The sequence below is a fragment of the Oncorhynchus masou genome, chromosome 13, assembly GCF_036934945.1.
Source record: "Oncorhynchus masou masou isolate Uvic2021 chromosome 13, UVic_Omas_1.1, whole genome shotgun sequence".
Taxonomy (NCBI): Eukaryota; Metazoa; Chordata; class Actinopteri; order Salmoniformes; family Salmonidae; genus Oncorhynchus; species Oncorhynchus masou.
This window is the reverse complement of record NC_088224.1, coordinates 91260510-91278418: the sequence shown is the minus strand read 5'-3', so window position 1 is coordinate 91278418 and position 17909 is coordinate 91260510. Positions and strand designations below refer to the sequence as shown.

The 17909-nt window shown below is 44.9% G+C and overlaps 1 protein-coding gene across 1 annotated transcript in view; it reads left to right on the top strand.

The window, feature by feature from the left end:
- The window catches only part of LOC135553214 (small G protein signaling modulator 2-like), a 295429-nt gene that overhangs the window by 196250 nt on the left and 81270 nt on the right, over nucleotides 1-17909 (top strand). Inside the window, 4 exon segments of the mRNA XM_064985388.1 lie at nucleotides 8319-8492; nucleotides 8787-8854; nucleotides 9336-9496; nucleotides 12307-12399. Coding sequence (XP_064841460.1) covers nucleotides 8319-8492; nucleotides 8787-8854; nucleotides 9336-9496; nucleotides 12307-12399 — 496 coding nt within the window.

Here is a 17909-nt window from a genome sequence, read left to right as displayed (position 1 = left end):
TCTCCCAGACAGTCTCCCCTGGCAGTATCTCCCAGACAGTCTCCCTGGCAGTATCTCCCAGACAGTCTCCCTGGCAGTATCTCCCAGACAGTCTCCCCTGGCAGTATCTCCCAGACATTCTCCCCTGTCATTATCTCCCAGACAGTCTCCCTGGCAGTATCTCACAGACAGTCTCCCTGGCAGTATCTCCCAGACAGTCTCCCTGGCAGTATCTCCCAGACAGTCTCCCTGGCAGTGTCTCCCTGGCAGTATCTCCCAGACAGTCTCCCTGGCAGTATCTCCCAGACAGTCCCTGGCAGTGTCCCTGGCAGTATCTCCCAGACAGTCTCCCTGTCAGTATCTCCCAGACAGTCTCCCTGGCAGTATCTCCCAGACAGTCTCCCTGGCAGTATCTCCCAGACAGTCTCCCTGTCAGTATCTCCCAGACAGTCTCCCTGGCAGTATCTCCCAGACAGTCTCCCTGTCAGTATCTCCCAGACAGTCTCCCTGGCAGTATCTCCCAGACAGTCTCCCTGCAGTATCTCCCAGACAGTCTCCCTGTCAGTATCTCCCAGACAGTCTCCCTGGCAGTATCTCCCAGACAGTCTCCCTGGCAGTATCTCCCAGACAGTCTCCCTGGCAGTGTATCCCAGACAGTATCTCCCAGACAGTCTCCCAGACAGACTCCCTGGCAGTATCTCCCAGACAGTCTCCCTGTCAGTATCTCCCAGGCAGTCTCCCTGGCAGTATCTCCCAGACAGTCTCCCTGGCAGTATCTCCCAGACAGTCTCCCTGGCAGTATCTCCCAGACAGTCTCCCTGGCAGTATCTCCCAGACAGTCTCCCTGGCAGTATCTCCCAGACAGTCTCCCTGGCAGTGTCTCCCAGACAGTCTCCCTGGCAGTATCTCCTAGACAGTCTCCCCTGGCAGTATCTCCCAGACAGTCTCCCCTGTCAGTATCTCCCAGACAGTCTCCCTGGCAGTATATCCCAGACAGTCTCCCCTGGCAGTATCTCCCAGACAGACTCCCTGGCAGTATCTCCCAGACAGTCTCCCTGGCAGTATCTCCCAGACAGTCTCCCTGGCAGTATCTCCCAGACAGTCTCCCTGGCAGTATCTCCCAGACAGTCTCCCTGGCAGTTGTTATAACACTGGAGGTACATTGGAAAGAGAAAGTATGTGAACCCTTTGGAATGACCTGGATTTCTGCATAAATTGGCCATAAAATGTGATCTTATCTTCATCTAAGTCACAACAACAGACAAACACAGTCTGCCTGAACTAATAACACAATCAATTATACGTTTTCATGTCTTTATTGAACACGCTGTGTAAACATTCACAGTGCAGGGTGGGAATAGTATGTGAACCCTTGGATTTAATAACTGGTTGACCCTCGTTTGGCAGCAATACCCTCAACCAAATGTTTTCTGTAGTTGTGGATCAGACCTGCACAACGGTCAGGAGGAATTTTTGACCATTTCTCTTTACAAAACTGATTCAGTTCAGCAATATTCTTGGGATGTCTGGTGTGAACTGCTTTCTCGAGGTCATAACACAGCATCTCAAATGGGTTGAGGTCAGGACTCTGACTGGGCCACTCCAGAAAGCGTATTTTCTTCGGTTGAAGCCATTCTGATTGTTACTTCTGTGTTTTGGGTCATTGTCCTGTTGCATCACCCAACTTCTGTTGAGCTTCTATTGGCGGACAGATTGCCTTACATTCTCCTGCAAAATGTCTTGATAAACTTGGGAATTCATTTTTCCTTCGATGATAGCAAGCTGTCCAGGCCCTGAGGCAGCAAAGCAGCCCCAAACCATGATGCCGACTCCACCAGACTTTACAGTTGGGATGAGGTGTTGATGTTGGTGCGCTGTGCCTTTTTTTCTCCACACATAGTGTTGTGTGTTCCTTCCAAACAACACAACTTTAGTTTCGTCTGTCCACAGAATATTTTACCAGAAGCTCTGTGGAACATCCAGATGCTTTTTGGCAAACTTCAGACGTGCAGCAATGTTTTTTATTGGACAGCAGTGGCTTCTTCCGTGGTGTCCTCCTATAAACACTGTTCTTGTTTAGTGTTTTACGTATCGTAGACTCATCAACACCGATGTTAGCATGTTCCAGAGATTTCTGTAAGTCTTTAGCTGATACTCTAGGATTCTTCTTAACCTCATTGAGTATTCTGCGTTGTGCTCCGGCATGCATCTTTACAGGACAGACACTCCTAGGGAGAGTAGCAACAGCGCTGAACTTTCTCCATTTATAGACCATGTGTCTTACTGTGGACTGATGAACATCAAGGGTTTTAGAGATACTGTTACCCTTTATGCAAGTGTCAGGAGAATTCTATACTCCTGTTCATTTATCAATTCAATTAAGTTTCCCTCAGTCTGTTATAGCAGGATTTGTAAGATACTGCTAGAAAAGGAAACAGACAGAGGCCCAGTCTACCAAAGTTAAATGTTTATTCACGGGAACGTTCTGACGTGTACAATACAGGACCTTCAATTTATAGCGACACACTTCCACACCAACCATCAAATCCGCCCGCCAATAGAGCCTCGGTGAGTATGTGAGAATAGTGTCTTCCTTCCTCCCCTAAGATAGGGAGAGACCTGGGACTGGGAAGCTCTCAGTGTCCGAGCCAAGGTCTCCCCAGATCTGGCTCAGACAGATAGTCTGAAAACACTAGACACATTGTTCCCAAACGTTGATTCTGACTAAAACCACACACAGTATTATAATATAATCATCGAATGAGTCTAACACTTACACACATGTATTATAATAATCTAATGACTGAAATTAATTTCATACAATCACATGGTTTCAGGACTGTAAACATTCTAATAATTTATTAAAACACATTTCCTTATCAGCAAGTCAACAATTCTTAGGTCTTCTGAGATTTATTTTGTTCGAGGCATGGTTCACATCAGGCAATCCTTCTTGTAATTTGCGAACTCAAATTTTGTGAGTGTTTTTGATAGGGCAAGGCAGCTCTAACCAACATCTCCAATCTCGTCTCAATGATTGGACTCCAGGTTAGCTGACTCCTGACTCCAATTAGCTTTTGGAGAAGTCATTAGCGTAGGTGGGTTCACATACTTTTACCAACCTACTCTGTGAATGTTTAAATGATGTATTCAATATAGACAAGAAAAAGACAATAATTGATGTGTTATTAGTTTAAGAACATTGAAAATAAGAATTTGTTCTTAACTGACTTGCCTAGTTAAATAAAGATACATAAAATATTGTTGGGACTTAGATGAAGATGAAATCTAATTATACGATCAATTTATGCAGAAATCCAGATAATTCCAAAGGGTTCACATACTTTTTCTTGCCACTGTAGATTCCTATGTCCGTGGTCAACAGCAGTGCACTATACACTATAGAGGGAATAGGGTAACATGAGGTCCACCCCAAACCTTTCAGATGGGTAATTTCCCCATGTCCCCCCCCCCACCACCACCACCACCAAGACAACAACCCAATCCTAGAGCCATTGATGTCGCAGGTCTTCACAAATTCAAAATGTCATCAAATGTCAACATGCACCGGAGATGGCGGTAGATTAATGTACGATACGATTTCTATTTGTCTCCGACAAACAAGTGAACATGAGGGATATGCCGCCATGATGACAGGGTTTTGTATCTAAGACGTGTGTGTGCGTGTGTGCGTGCGTGTGTGTGTGTGTAATTTAGCATCAGGCTTGAATGGCACCCTGTCAATTCCTATATAGAATCGAGCTCCATCACTGTCTCTTGACAGGAAGCTGAAGAGGAAGAGGATATGAAAGTCTTGAAGCACACTCTTCACACTGGTCACCCACTGTAGGCTGCTTCGCAAATGGAAGCCTTTCCCCTCAATTCAGTGCTTTACTTTAGAAGGTCAGCATCCCGGAGTCACCTCTTCACTGTTGACGTTGAGACTGGACAGAGGAACTCTGCCTAGAAGGCCAGCATCCTGGAGTCGCCTCTTCACTGTTGATGTTGAGACTGGACAGAGGAACTCTGCCTAGAAGGCCAGCATCCTGGAGTATCCTCTTCACTGTTGTGAGACTGATGCCTAGAAGGCCAGCATCCTGGAGTCACCTCTTCACTGTTGACTGAGACTGGACAGAGGAACTCTGCCTAGAAGGCCAGCATCCTGGAGTCGCCTCTTCACTGTCGCCTCTTCACTGTTGACGTTGAGACTGGACAGAGGAACTCTGCCTAGAAGGCCAGCATCCCGGAGTCGCCTCTTCACTGTTGACGTTGAGACGGGTGTTTTGCGGATACTATTTAATGAAGATGCCAGTTGAGGACTTGTGAGGCGTCTGTTTCTCAAACTAGACACACTAATGTACTTGTCCTCTTGCTCAGTTGTGCACCGGGGCTCCCACTCCTCTTTCTACTCTGGTTAGAGCCAGTTTGCGCAGTTCTGTGAAGGGAGTAGTACACAGTGCTGTACGAGATCTTCAGTTTCTAGGCAATTTCTCACATGGAATAGCCTTCATTTCTCAGAACAAGACTGACGAGGTTCAGAAGAGTGTTATTATGTTTCTGGACAGATACTCAACTAGTCTAAAGAAGGACAGTTTTATTGCTTATTTAATCAGAAAAACATAATTGCAAAAGGGTTTTCTAATGATCAATTATCCTTTTAAAAATGATAAACTTGGATAAGCTAACACAATGTGCCAATGGAACACAGGAGTGATGGTTGCTGCTAATGGGACTCTATATGCATCCCATTAAAAATCAGCCGTTTCCAGCTACAATACTCATTTAAAACATTAACAATGTCTACACTGTATTTCTGATCAAGTTGATGTTATTTTAAATGGACAAAAAAAAGAAGTGATTTTCTATTAAAAAAACAAAACAAAAAAAACAAGGACATTTATAAGTGACCCCAAACTTTTGAACGGTAGTGTGTATTTATGTAAGGGAAAGGGTGTCATTTGGGACACAGCCGTGCTTTGGCTCTACATGCTTTCAAATGGCAGATCTGGTGAACAGACACAATACTAACTAATACAAGGGATACATGTATTTCAGTGTGTGTGTATGAGAGAGAGAGAGATAGAGCGAGAGAGAGAGTGTGTTTCTGTTTGTGTGTATGAGAGAGAGAGAGTGAGAGAGGAAGAGAGAGAGTGTGTTTCTGTTTGTGTGTATGAGAGAGAGAGAGCGAGAGAGGACGAGAGAGAGTGTGTTTCTGTGTGTGTGTGCATGAGAGAGCGAGAGAGAGAGTGTGTTTCTGTTTTCGTGTATGAGAGGGCGAGAGAGAGAGTGTGTTTCTGTGTTTGTGTATGAGAGAGCGAGAGAGAGAGTGTGTTTCCGTGTGTGTGTATGAGAGAGAGAGAGAGTGAGAGAGTGCGAGAGAGAGTGTGTTTCTGTGTTTGTGTATGAGAGAGCGAGAGAGAGAGTGTGTTTCCGTGTTTGTGTATGAGAGAGCGAGAGAGAGAGTGTGTTTCCGTGTGTGTGTATGAGAGAGAGAGAGAGTGAGAGAGTGCGAGAGAGAGTGTGTTTCTGTGTTTGTGTATGAGAGAGCGAGAGAGAGAGTGTGTTTCCGTGTGTGTGTATGAGAGAGAGAGAGAGTGAGAGAGTGCGAGAGAGAGTGTGTTTCTGTGTTTGTGTATGAGAGAGCGAGAGAGAGAGTGTGTTTCCGTGTGTGTGTGTATGAGAGAGAGAGAGTGAGAGAGTGCGAGAGAGAGTGTGTTTCCGTGTGTGTGTATGAGAGAGAGAGAGTGTGAGAGTGCGAGAGAGAGTGTGTTTCTGTGCGTGGTAGGCTGAAGAGGCAGAGGGTGAGTGCATCGTGACTGGGTGGTGGTTTGAGTGGGCGTAGGGGAGTAGGGTGGCGGTGGAAGTCGTGTGGTGTGTGTGTGTGTATGTGAGAGTGTTGAGCTCCGTCGTGGGAGAGCAGATACAACTCTGTTAGATGTTTCTTCTATATTATAAAACCGCTGAGAATAACAATCAACGCAGGAAAGAAAAAGATAGCAAAACAAAAAGAGAGAAATAGCAAAACAAAGAGGGAGAGAGATAGCAAAACAAAGAGGGAGAGAGATAGCAAAACAAAGAGGGAGAGAGATAGCAAAACAAAGAGGGAGAGAGATAGCAAAACAAAGAGGGAGAGAGATAGCAAAACAAAGAGGGAGAGAGATAGCAAAACAAAGAGGGAGAGAGAGAGATAGCAAAACAAAGAGGGAGAGAGAGAGATAGAAAAACAGAGAGAGATAGCAAAACAAAGAGGGAGAGAGATAGCAAAACAAAGAGGGAGAGAGAGAGATAGCAAAACAAAGAGAGAGATAGCAAAACAAAGAGAGAGAGAGAAAGCAAAACAGAGAGAGAGAGAGAGAGAGAGATAGCAAAACAAAGAGAGAGATAGCAAAACAAAGAGAGAGAGAAAGCAAAACAGAGAGAGAGAGAGAGAGAGAGAGCAAAACAGAGGGAGAGAGATAGCAAAACGAAGAGAGAGAGATAGCTAAACAAAAGGGAGAGACAGCAAAACAAAGAGAGAGAGATAGCAAGAGAGAGAGAGATAGCAAAACAAAGAGAGAGATAGCAAAACAGAGAGAGAGACAGCAAAACAGAGAGAGATATAGCAAAACAGAGAGAGAGATAGCAAAACAAAGAGAGGGAGAGACAGCAAAACAAAGAGAGAGAGACAGCAAAACAAAGAGAAAGAGACAGAAAAACAAAGAGAGAGAGAGATAGCAAAACAAAGAGAGAGATAGCAAAACAAAGAGAGAGATAGCAAAACAGAGAGAGAGACAGCAAAACAGAGAGAGATATAGCAAAACAGAGAGAGAGATAGCAAAACAAAGAGAGGGAGAGACAGCAAAACAAAGAGAGAGAGACAGCAAAACAAAGAGAAAGAGACAGAAAAACAAAGAGAGAGAGAGATAGCAAAACAAAGAGAGAGATAGCAAAACAAAGAGAGAGAGAGATAGCAAAACAAAGAGAGAGAGAGAGAGATCGGAAAGGAGAGAATGAAGACACGATGATATGAAAAGACAGGAAGGGAGTAGAAGTAGAACAGAATTTCAAAGTAGACGTCCACCTCCACTCTGCTCGACTCGTGGATAACTCAGGTAAACAACGGCACCTTCTGCATTAACTTACACTGCACTGTATACACAAAGAGGTCTCGGCTGTCAATGTCTGTTCCAGTCTTGATTACGTTATTGGCATTTAATTCGCTTTCTCTTTGTTGCTTTTGTTCTGCATACTACATTACTGCCTCTTCAATTTTACGTCTCCCTAATTTCAAAGATGAAAGCTCGTAATGCGATTTTTCCCTCTCTCAAACGTGCACCTCTTGGGGTCCCCCAGGATAGAGTTTATAAAACGCTGCATTAGGGCCTAATAGAGTCGTCTAGAGTGGTGTCTTTGATGTTGTTTGTTAGGGGCTGGGAATTTGCGCAGGGGACCTCACGATACGATTTCATCACCATACTTTGGTGCCAACACGATATGTATTCTCACGATTCTATATGTATTACGAGTTTGATACTGGGATTTTATTGCGAATTGATATTCCAAATATATTTCTCACCGTGTGTCTGCTGCAGAGAGACAAGAGAAAATGAGTTTTGATCAGTCATGGAAATAAAAGTGCTGAAAATATGTTTGTTTATGCTAAAGAAGTTGGAGAACAAGCTATAAGATAAAAAGGTTTTGGCATAGGTACAGACTACTTTAAACTAGCTGACGCTACCTAGCAACATAAATATAATATCATCCAAAAATATATCAAGCTATGTAACTGTATGGACCCCCCCCTCCCTCCGTCACCATTGGTCATTGATCATGCCTGAGTCTTTCATGGGAGACTTTTGATATCCCCCTTTGAATCAGATGTAGGAGGAAAGCATGCAGACGTTTAAAAAATATATGCTACTCAGCGTTTTATCTAGAACATGTCTGCCACGACTAGCGAAAAGATGACAAGGTGGAGACCACAGCCGTCATGACTATCCTTCCCCTTTTAAATGCAGTCAAGTGTATCCATCTCCTAGTCTGCTCTACCAAGAGGAAGACACACACCAAGACAAATCAGTCTGCTCAGAGATCTGAATAGCATACAATCTGCTCTACAGTAGGGTTGCACAATTCCTGGAATGTTCCAGAAATTCCCAGGTTTTCCAGAAATCTTGTTGGAGGATTTCCCGGATTTCCTGCTTCCCTCCTACTTCCTTTAATCTTCCAAACGGGATTTCCTGCTTCCCACCTTACAGCAATACCAACCTTACCTGAGATCATCTGTCAAAAAAGCCTAACCTCTCTACCCCGTTAATCCCTAACCCTGTCATTTACTGACCTTTGCCCTTCGCCCCTAGAACCCAGAGGACCCAGAGTGTGGGCCAGGAGCCCCTGAAGAGGCAGGGGTCATCGTCTGCAGGTCGCGCCCCCCAGCCCCTCTCCGCTCAGGCCATCAAGCACATCTGGGTTCGCACCGCCCTCTTCGAGAAGGTCCTGGACAAGATCGTACAGTTCATTGTGGATAACTCCAGGTAAGAACGGAAGAGGCAACTTCTGCATTAATTTACAAAGAGCTGTAGTTTATCAATGTCTGTTCCATTCATGGTTACATTATTTTTTAAATTGAATTAGCTTTCTCCCTGTTGCTTTTGTTCTGCACTCTACATTACTGCTTCTAATTTCATTCACTGTTTTCTCCTACATTAGGACTAATGGAGTGTTCCTCATGTTGGACTCAACTGCTCTTTTGTTGTTTCTCTACGTTGTGTGTGCGTGTGTGTGTGTGCGTGTGTGTGTGTGTGTGTGTGTGTGTGTTGTCTCTACAGTAAGTACTATGAGAGGGAGTCTCTGATGCATGACACAGTGTTTGGACCCATCCTGGCATGTCTACTGGGTAAGTTTGACTACGAGCTGTTATAAAAAATGCTACATTATTTTGTTAAAATGATACATTGGGATGCTATAATGCCCCTATGGAGTGTTATAATGCTACATTGGGTTGTTATAATGCTACATTTAGGTGACACAATTGTACACATTTTAGATACTCTTTTTTGCTTATATTTACTTTCTCCCTCCCTCATTCTGCCCCTCTTTTGCCCCCTTCCTCCTCCCCTCCCCTCCCCTCTCTCCCCCTCCCTCTTCCCTCCCCTCTCTCCCCCTCCCTCTCTCCCCCCCTCCTCCCTCTCCCCCTCCTCCCTCTCTCCCCTCCCTCTCCCCCTCCCCTCCCTCTCTCCCCCTCCCTCTGTCCCCTCCCCCTCCCTCTCTCCCCTCCTCCTCCCTCTCTCCCCCTCCCTCCCTCCCTCTCCCCCTCCTCCTCCCCCCATCCCTCCCCCCCCTCCTCCTCCCTCTCCCCCCATCCCTCCCTCCTCCAGTGGGTCCCTGTGCTCTGGAGTACACTAAGCTGAAGACGTCCGACCACTTCTGGACGGACCCGTCGGCCAACGAGTTGGTCCAGCGCCACCGGATCCACGGGGCCCACCGGGGCCAGGACGCTTCCCCCAGCAGGAGGCCCGCTCTGGGGGTGAGAGGCTGGGTCCCTCGGGGGGCCAGGGAATATATGGGGGCACTTACTGGAGGAGTCGATCAATACAGTACAATACATTCTGTGAGGATTCAACGAGTAGCTATGGCAATACTAATTTCCTGTATAGTTCTTTAACCAGGATAGTCCACTCAGTAGCAGCTGTTTAACCCACCTGGTAGTAGCTTCTCAGAAGGGGTTAGACAATAGGGCTAAGTAACTACAGGGTTATTGGTTCAAATCCCCGATGGGTAAATTACCCAGTCAGTTTCAATCATGGTCATATGGGCTGCGCATCTAATGACACCCTATTCCGTATATAGTGCACTACTGTTGACCAGGGCCCGAAGGGTACCAGTCACATTCTGTTAAAGGTCCCCAAAGCACACACTTCCCTGGGTTGCTCCTCTTTTCAGCGAGCTGCAATAAACACTCAAACTGGACAGTTTTATTTCTACATTCAAAGACTCAATCATAGACACTTTTACTGACACTTGTGACTGCATCGCGTGATGTGTTTTGTCTCTACCGTTTTGTCTTTTGTGAAGTTGTTTATGCCCAACAATATTTGTGCTGCTACCATGTAATGTTGTTGTCATGTTGTGGAATCTCTCTTTATGTAGTGTTGTGGAGTCTCTATGTAGTGTCTCTCTTTATGTAGTGTTGTGGTGTCTCTATGTAGTGTTGTGGTGTCTCTATGTAGTGTTGTAGTGTCTCTATGTAGTGTCTCTCTTTATGTAGTGTTGTGGTGTCTCTATGTAGTGTTGTGTTTTGTGTCTCTATGTAGTGTTTAGTGTCTCTATGCAGTGTCTCTCTTTGTCTCTCATTTTATGTAGTGTTGTGTCTCTATGTAGTGTCTCTTTATGTAGTGTTGTGGTGTCTCTATGTAGTGTTGTAGTGTCTCTCTTTATGTAGTGTTGTGGAGTCTCTATGTAGTGTCTCTCTTTATGTAGTGTTGTGGTGTCTCTATGTAGTGTCTCTCTTTGTAGTGTTGTGGTGTCTCTATGTAGTGTCTCTATTTATGTTGTAGTGTCTCTCTCTTTATGTAGTGTTGTGGTGTCTCTATGTAGTGTTGTGGTGTCTGTATGTAGTGTTGTGGTGTCTCTCTTTATGTAGTGTAGTGTTGTAGTGTCTCTCTTTATGTAGTGTTGTGGTGTCTCTATGTAGTGTTGTAGTATCTCTCTTTATGTAGTGTTGTAGTGTCTCTCTTTATGTAGTGTTGAGGAGTCTCTATGTAGTGTCTCTCTTTATGTAGTGTTGTGGAGTCTCTATGTAGTGTTGTGGAGTCTCTATGCAGTGTAGTGTGTCTAGCCTGTTTCAATTCTCAATAACATAGACCTTTCGCCTGGCCTGTTTCAATACTTAATAACATAGACCTTTCTCCTAGCCTGTTTCAATTCTCAATAACATAGACCTTTCTCCTGGCCTGTTTCAATTCTCAATAACATAGACCTTGCTCCTGGCCTGTTTCAATTCTCAATAACATAGACCTTTCTCCTGGCCTGTTTCAATTCTCAATAGCATAGACCTCTCTCCTGGCCTGTTTCAATTCTCAATAGCATAGACCTTTCTCCTGGCCTGTTTCAATTCTCAATAGCATAGACCTTTCTCCTGGCCTGTTTCAATTCTCAATAGCATAGACCTTTCTCCTGGCCTGTTTCATTTCTCAATAGCATAGACCTTTCTCCTGGCCTGTTTCAATTCTCAATAGCATAGACCTTTCTCCTGGCCTGTTTCATTCTCAATAGCATAGACCTTTCTCCTGGCCTGTTTCAATTCTCAATAGCATAGACCTTTCTCCTGGCCTGTTTCAATTCTCAATAGCATAGACCTTTCTCCTGGCCTGTTTCAATTCTCAATAGCATAGACCTTTCTCCTGGCCTGTTTCAATTCTCAATAGCATAGACCTTTCTCCTGGCCTGTTTCAATTCTCAATAACATAGACCTTTCTCCTGGCCTGTTTCAATTCTCAATAGCATAGACCTCTCTCCTGGCCTGTTTCAATTCTCAATAGCATAGACCTTTCTCCTGGCCTGTTTCAATTCTCAATAGCATAGACCTTTCTCCTGGCCTGTTTCAATTCTCAATAGCATAGACCTTTCTCCTGGCCTGTTTCAATTCCGAGACCTTTCTCCTGGCCTGATAGCATAGTTCTCCTGGCCATCTGCACCTTTTCGGGAATAGCATAGACCTTTCTCCTGGCCTGTTTCAATTCTCAATAGCATAGACCTTTCTCCTGGCCTGTTTCAATTCTCAATAACATAGACCTTTCTCCTGGCCTGTTTCATTCTCAAAACATAGACCTTGCTCCTGGCCTGTTTCAATTCTCAATAACATAGACCTTTCTCCTGGCCTGTTTCAATTCTCAATAGCATAGACCTCTCTCCTGGCCTGTTTCAATTCTCAATAGCATAGACCTTTCTCCTGGCCTGTTTCAATTCTCAATAGCATAGACCTTTCTCCTGGCCTGTTTCAATTCTCAATAGCATAGACCTTTCTCCTGGCCTGTTTCAATTCTCAATAGCATAGACCTTTCTCCTGGCCTGTTTCAATTCTCAAAGCATAGACCTTTCTCCTGGCCTGTTTCAATTCTTAGCATAGACCTTTCTCCTGGCCTGTTTCAATTCTCAATAACGTAGACCTTTCTATTGGCCTGTTTCAATTCTCAATAGCATAGACCTTTCTCCTGGCCTGTTTCAATTCTCAATAGCGTAGACCTTTCTATTGGCCTGTTTATTCTCAATAGCATAGACCTTTCTCCTGGCCTGTTTCATTCTCAATAACGTAGACCTTTCTATTGGCCTGTTTCCCAGATGGAAGAGACAGTCCACGTCAGCATGTCCGAGGATAAGTTTGCTGGTCTCACGGAATACATGGAATCTCTTCACCAGAACTCCCGTACTCATGTTATCCTGGTCCAACATACGACACAGAGTTAGACATTATTTTAGTTCAGATGTTATAGCAGATGTTATTGGTCACGAATCATAGTTAGCTAGATGTTATTGGTCACATACACATGGTTAGCAGATGTTATTGTTCACATACACATGGTTAGCAGATGTTATTGGTCACATACACATGGTTAGCAGATGTTATTGGTCACATACACATGGTTAGCAGATGTTATTGGTCACATACACATGGTTGGCAGATGTTATTGGTCACATACACATGGTTAGCAGATGTTATTGGTCACATAGTTAGCAGATGTTATTGGTGACATACACATGGTTAGCAGATGTTAATGGTCACATACACATGGTTAGCAGATGTTATTGGTCACATACACATGGTTAGCAGATGTTATTGGTCACATACACATGGTTAGCAGATGTTATTGGTCACATACACATGGTTGGCAGATGTTATTGGTCACATACACATGGTTAGCAGATGTTATTGGTCACATGGTTAGCAGATGTTATTGGTGACATACACATGGTTAGCAGATGTTATTGGTCACGTACACATGGTTAGCAGATGTTATTGGTCACATACACATGGTTAGCAGATGTTATTGGTCACATGGTTAGCAGATGTTATTGGTCACATACACATGGTTAGCAGATGTTAATGCGAGTGTAGTGAAATGCTTATGCTTCTAGTTCCCGACAATGCAGTAATAACCAACGAGTAATCTAACCTAACAATTCCAAAACTACTACCTTATACACACAAGTGTAAAGGGATAAATAATATGTACATGAAGATATATATGAATGAGTGATGGTACAGAACGGCATAGACAAGATGCAGTAGATGGTACAGAGTACAGTATATACATATGAGATGAGTAATGTAGGGTATGTTAACATAGAATGGCATAGTTTAAAGTGGCTTCTAGGGAGTGTTTCCTAGCCACTGTGCTTCTACTTCTGCTTTGCTTACTCTTTGGGATTTTAGGCTGGGTTTCTGTGAAGCTCTTTGTGACAAGTCAAGTGCTGATGTTTTAAAGGGCTTCATAAAATACATTTGATTGATTGATTAACTGATCTCAGGGATGGTCAGTAAAGCGTTGGGGTAGTTAGTAAATAAACTCTGAGAAAGTTGCTTCCTATATAATCCAGTCTGTTTGTCTGCTCCCTATATAATCCAGTCTGTTTGTCTGCTCCCTATATAATCCAGTCTGTTTGTCTGCTTCCTATATAATCCAGTCTGTTTGTCTGCTCCCTATATAATCCAGTCTGTTTGTCTGCTCCCTATATAATCCAGTCTGTTTGTCTGCTTCCTATATAATCCAGTCTGTTTGTCTGCTTCCTATATAATCCAGTCTGTTTGTCTGCTCCCTATATAATCCAGTCTGTTTGTCTGCTCCCTATATCATCCAGTCTGTTTGTCTCCTCCCTATATAATCCAGTCTGTTTGTCTGCTCCCTATATAATCCAGTCTGTTTGTCTCCTCCTATATAATCCAGTCTGTTTGTCTCCTCCCTATATAATCCAGTCTGTTTGTCTGCTCCCTATATAATCCCGTCTGTTTGTCTGCTCCCTATATAATCCAGTCTGTTTGTCTGCTCCCTATATAATCCAGTCTGTTTGTCTGCTCCCTATATAATCCAGTCTGTTTGTCTCCTCCCTATATAATCCAGTCTGTTTGTCTGCTCCCTATATAATCCAGTCTGTTTGTCTGCTCCCTATATAATCCAGTCTGTTTGTCTGCTTCCTATATAATCCAGTCTGTTTGTCTGCTCCCTATATAATCCAGTCTGTTTGTCTCCTCCCTATATAATCCAGTCTGTTTGTCTGCTCCCTATATAATCCAGTCTGTTTGTCTGCTCCCTATATAATCCAGTCTGTTTGTCTGCTCCCTATATAATCCAGTCTGTTTGTCTGCTCCCTATATAATCCAGTCTGTTTGTCTGCTCCCTATATAATCCAGTCTGTTTGTCTGCTCCCTATATAATCCAGTCTGTTTGTCTCCTCCCTATATAATCCAGTCTGTTTGTCTGCTCCCTATATAATCCAGTCTGTTTGTCTGCTCCCTATATAATCCAGTCTGTTTGTCTGCTCCCTATATAATCCAGTCTGTTTGTCTGCTCCCTATATAATCCAGTCTGTTTGTCTGCTCCCTATATAATCCAGTCTGTTTGTCTGCTCCCTATATAATCCAGTCTGTTTGTCTGCTCCCTATATAATCCAGTCTGTTTGTCTCCTCCCTATATAATCCAGTCTGTTTGTCTGCTCCCTATATAATCCAGTCTGTTTGTCTGCTCCCTATATAATCCAGTCTGTTTGTCTGCTCCCTATATAATCCAGTCTGTTTGTCTGCTCCCTATATAATCCAGTCTGTTTGTCTGCTCCCTATATAATCCAGTCTGTTTGTCTGCTCCCTATATAATCCAGTCTGTTTGTCTGCTCCCTATATAATCCAGTCTGTTTGTCTGCTCCCTATATAATCCAGTCTGTTTGTCTGCTCCCTATATAATCCAGTCTGTTTGTCTGCTCCCTATATAATCCAGTCTGTTTGTCTGCTCCCTATATAATCCAGTCTGTTTGTCTGCTCCCTATATAATCCAGTCTGTTTGTCTCCTCCCTATATAATCCAGTCTGTTTGTCTGCTCCCTATATAATCCCGTCTGTTTGTCTGCTCCCTATATAATCCAGTCTGTTTGTCTGCTCCCTATATAATCCAGTCTGTTTGTCTGCTCCCTATATAATCCAGTCTGTTTGTCTCCTCCCTATATAATCCAGTCTGTTTGTCTCCTCCCTATATAATCCAGTCTGTTTGTCTGCTCCCTATATAATCCAGTCTGTTTGTCTGCTCCCTATATAATCCAGTCTGTTTGTCTGCTCCCTATATAATCCAGTCTGTTTGTCTGCTCCCTATATAATCCAGTCTGTTTGTCTCCTCCCTATATAATCCAGTCTGTTTGTCTCCTCCCTATATAATCCAGTCTGTTTGTCTGCTCCCTATATAATCCAGTCTGTTTGTCTGCTCTCTATATAATCCAGTCTGTTTGTCTGCTCCCTATATAATCCAGTCTGTTTGTCTGCTCCCTATATAATCCAGTCTGTTTGTCTGCTCCCTATATAATCCAGTCTGTTTGTCTGCTCCCTATATAATCCAGTCTGTTTGTCTGCTCCCTATATAATCCAGTCTGTTTGTCTGCTCCCTATATAATCCAGTCTGTTTGTCTGCTCCCTATATAATCCAGTCTGTTTGTCTGCTCCCTATATAATCCAGTCTGTTTGTCTGCTCCCTATATAATCCAGTCTGTTTGTCTCCTCCCTATATAATCCAGTCTGTTTGTCTGCTCCCTATATAATCCAGTCTGTTTGTCTCCTCCCTATATAATCCAGTCTGTTTGTCTGCTCCCTATATAATCCAGTCTGTTTGTCTGCTCCCTATATAATCCAGTCTGTTTGTCTCCTCCCTATATAATCCAGTCTGTTTGTCTGCTCCCTATTTACATTTTACATTTAAGTCATTTAGCAGACGCTCTTATCCAGAGCAACTTACAAATTGGTGAATTCACCTTCTGACATCCAGTGGAACAGCCACTTTACAATAGTGCATCTAAATCATTTAAGGGGGGGTGAGAAGGATTACTTTATCCTATCCTAGGTATTCCTTGAAGAGGTGGGGTTTCAGGTGTCTCCGGAAGGTGGTGATTGACTCCGCTATCCTGGCGTCGTGAGGGAGTTTGTTCCACCATTGGGGGGCCAGAGCAGCGAACAGTTTTGACTGGGCTGAGCGGGAACTGTACTTCCTCAGTGGTAGGGAGGCGAGCAGGCCAGAGGTGGATGAACGCAGTGCACTTGTTTGGGTGTAGGGCCTGATCAGAGCCTGGAGGTACTGCGGTGCCGTTCCCCTCACAGCTCCGTAGGCAAGCACCATGGTCTTGTAGCGGATGCGAGCTTCAACTGGAAGCCAGTGGAGAGAGCGGAGGAGCGGGGTGACGTGAGAGAACTTGGGAAGGTTGAACACCAGACGGGCTGCGGCGTTCTGGATGAGTTGTAGGGGTTTAATGGCACAGGCAGGGAGCCCAGCCAACAGCGAGTTGCAGTAATCCAGACGGGAGATGACAAGTGCCTGGATTAGGACCTGCGCCGCTTCCTATGTGAGGCAGGGTCGTACTCTGCGGATGTTGTAGAGCATGAACCTACAGGAACGGGCCACCGCCTTGATGTTAGTTGAGAACGACAGGGTGTTGTCCAGGATCACGCCAAGGTTCTTAGCGCTCTGGGAGGAGGACACAATGGAGTTGTCAACCGTGATGGCGAGATCATGGAACGGGCAGTCCTTCCCCGGGAGGAAGAGCAGCTCCGTCTTGCCGAGGTTCAGCTTGAGGTGGTGATCCGTCATCCACACTGATATGTCTGCCAGACATGCAGAGATGCGATTCGCCGCCTGGTCATCAGAAGTGGGAAAGGAGAAGATTAATTGTGTGTCGTCTGCATAGCAATGATAGGAGAGACCATGTGAGGTTATGACAGAACCAAGTGACTTGGTGTATAGCGAGAATAGGAGAGGGCCTAGAACAGAGCCCTGGGGGACACCAGTGGTGAGAGCGCGTGGCGAGGAGACAGATTCTCGCCACGCCACCTGGTAGGAGCGACCTGTCAGGTAGGGCGCAATCCAAGCGTGGGCCGCGCCGGAGATGCCCAACTCGGAGAGGGTGGAGAGGAGGATCTGATGGTTCACAGTATCGAAGGCAGCCGATAGGTCTAGAAGGATGAGAGCAGAGGAGAGAGAGTTAGCTTTAGCAGTGCGGAGCGCCTCCGTGATACAGAGAAGAGCAGTCTCAGTTGAATGACTAGTCTTGAAACCTGACTGATTTGGATCAAGAAGGTCATTCTGAGAGAGATAGCGGGAGAGCTGGCCAAGGACGGCACGTTCAAGAGTTTTGGAGAGAAAAGAAAGAAGGGATACTGGTCTGTAGTTGTTGACATCGGAGGGATCGAGTGTAGGTTTTTTCAGAAGGGGTGCAACTCTCGCTCTCTTGAAGACGGAAGGGACGTAGCCAGCGGTCAGGGATGAGTTGATGAGCGAGGTGAGGTAAGGGAGAAGGTCTCCGGAAATGGTCTGGAGAAGAGAGGAGGGGATAGGGTCAAGCGGGCAGGTTGTTGGGCGGCCGGCCGTCACAAGAAGCGAGATTTCATCTGGAGAGAGAGGGGAGAAAGAGGTCAGAGCACAGGGTAGGGCAGTGTGAGCAGAACCAGCGGTGTCGTTTGACTTAGCAAACGAGGATCGGATGTCGTCGACCTTCTTTTCAAAATGGTTGACGAAGTCATCTGCAGAGAGGGAGGAGGGGGGGAGGGGGAGGAGGATTCAGGAGGGAGGAGAAGGTGGCAAAGAGCTTCCTAGGGTTAGAGGCAGATGCTTGGAATTTAGAGTGGAAGAAAGTGGCTTTAGCAGCAGAGACAGAGGAGGAAAATGTAGAGAGGAGGGAGTGAAAGGATGCCAGGTCCGCAGGGAGGCG